A 2,418-nucleotide genomic window follows, 5' to 3' on the forward strand; every position below is an offset into this window, starting at 1 on the left:
TGTTTCACATTTTTAAATGATAATTATGTTTTATAAATTAAATAAGAAATTGTACAACGAAAAGAAGTTCAAAATAAATAAACATTTGAATTGAAGTTGTGATGCTTTTAACATGTTGTTATACCCCTTCTCCACGCGTTTGAGATTTGGAAACACAAAGTGAAGCAGCTACTTCTAATTATTATTATATAAAACTCATAACGCGCTCCCCTCTACTTCAGTTTTGCTAAACAATACTCGGTCTACCGTCTTCCAGATCTCCCATGGATATGCAATAACTTAACAAAACATTTTTTTCATTTTCCTTTGGTTAAACTTCATGCGCACGCCACAAGAGACAGAACTCCTCGTTCAGCGGTCCTCACCTACGGCCCAGGTTGGGATCGTCATGGGTAAATATTATTGATAAACTTAATCCATTGGTACTTCATGCTCACGATATCAGACCAAGTTTTTCAGCGGCCCACCTCCTTTCTGGGAAAGACAGTCTCGCGAAGTTTTCCCGAAAACAGGAAGTGTGTGAGTCACCTACCATTCCGTGTGAGATACTCCGTTTTCACACGCTATTCTTGGTTCAATATCCAACACACACCGTTATATAAGACGCTTCTCTCCCTTCCCTTCCCTACTCTCATCTCATCTCCATCCAAGAATATTTGTGCTGGCCTACGAGTCATTCTGTCCATTTTATTGTGATCTGCCCAATTTCAATTCCATTTCTGTTTCTGTTTCAAGGAGACGATGTCTCATCACCATCACGGCCACCACCACCATAACAAACACCATAGCGGACACCATCAACAATACATAACGCCGGAGATTGCTTACTATGGTGAACCAGTGATCCAGAGAGGAGATCTGTATGCATTAGAGCAGGAGAGGGCCATGAAGGAACAGAAGCATCATAAACATATGGAGCATGTAGCAGAAATGGGAGCACTCGCTGCAGGAACATTTGCAATGGTAAGATCTATTTTGATTTTGTAATCTTAATATGTTATAGGGGTATTTTTTTTGTGTTAATAGTAGATTTTTAGAATATTTTGGAATTCAAAAATTTATTATAGTAAGAAATTTATATCAAGTATATAAATAGATATATTCTTTATCCCATCTGTAACTTTACATTGTAATAACATATTCAAAAAAATCTAAATTCTCAAATTTAATTAGATTGCATACTCTAAAATATAAAAAAAAATAAAAAAATCAAATTAGATTTACAAATTCCAAAATATGATTAAAAAAAAGGCAATAGTTGACTTCTCTCCATTACAAATTCCATCGATATAAGGATGCTTATCCTTTTTCCACGCTAATCTCAATAAATTCCATGGAGTTTTAACTTGTAATTAATATTTTTTCATTCACAGATGATCCGTTGAACTAACCCTTAACCCTAGATGCAAATGGATATGAATACTTATGAGCTGAATAGAAACACTGATATGTGATATGTGTATGCAGTACGAGATGCACAAAGCAAAGAAACATCCAGAGCACGCTCACAAGCACATGATTGAGGCAGAAATTGCTGCAGCAGCTGCAGTGGGAACAGCGGGGTATGCCTTCTATGAGCATCAGCAGGCGAATCATTACAAAAAAGAAGGCCATGGCAAAAAACATCACCACCATCATCACTTCTAGCTGCCTGCAACTGCATCGATTATGATTTGAAAATAAATTTCTTCCTTAGATAAAGAAGTTAGTTATGATCCCTTGATTTCAGATCCCTCTGATATATGTAATCGGCGTGGTGTTATGCGATTCTGATGAAACTGAAGTCTTCCGTATTTTCCTCTTCCTGCGTTTTCCTATCACCTTTTTTCCAGATCGTTCTGTAAGGTCGAGAAGCATTTTATTGTAAACAATCAATCATATTATGGAACCTCTGTTATTTTATGTATATATATGAAGATTGTGAATCTTATAACACCATTTCAATCCTTTCAAACTATGTTGGGTGTAATATAAGTACTTAAATCAATATAATTTTTCGATTGTTATAATCAAACAGTATCATCTGTAATTAATAAACAGATCAATATATTGATAAAATTGTAATATCAAACTATACAAGAAATTATAGTGTTTAATATGATATTTAACATGAAATATATCTATTCGAAAACATTTATGGATTGAGGTGCTATTTGAAAACATTTATTGATTGAGGTGCTTATCTAGGCCTATTTTAAATATGCTTTTGATATTAATAATTTTATGTTTCGTGACTTTTTATTGTATTTTTAAGGACAATTACGAATAAAATTTAACCTGGTTTACTGATGTTTTATTTCATCAAGTTAAAGAATACCTGAAATGAAGCATTGAGGAAAAAGTTATGATACTAGCAATTGATGGCTAGTATTCATATAGCTCAGTGCCTTGCTACTCAACCCTAATCATGTTAGGGAT

At 34.2% G+C, this 2,418-nt stretch overlaps 1 protein-coding gene across 1 annotated transcript; it reads left to right on the top strand.

Moving 5' to 3' along the window:
• Positions 1-620: 620 nt before the first annotated feature.
• LOC149201064 (uncharacterized) lies at positions 621-1,881 on the top strand. Its single transcript, XM_089399662.1, has 2 exons — positions 621-963; positions 1,468-1,881. Exons 1-2 carry the CDS (start codon positions 742-744, stop codon positions 1,645-1,647), a joined length of 402 nt encoding a protein of 133 aa, XP_089255788.1. The 5' UTR covers positions 621-741; the 3' UTR covers positions 1,648-1,881.
• The last annotated feature ends 537 nt before the right edge of the window (positions 1,882-2,418 follow it).

The sequence above is a fragment of the Pinus tabuliformis genome, chromosome 2_1, assembly GCF_031772625.1.
Source record: "Pinus tabuliformis cultivar Carrire ecotype Pingquan chromosome 2_1, CPIR1, whole genome shotgun sequence".
Taxonomy (NCBI): domain Eukaryota; kingdom Viridiplantae; phylum Streptophyta; class Pinopsida; order Pinales; family Pinaceae; genus Pinus; species Pinus tabuliformis.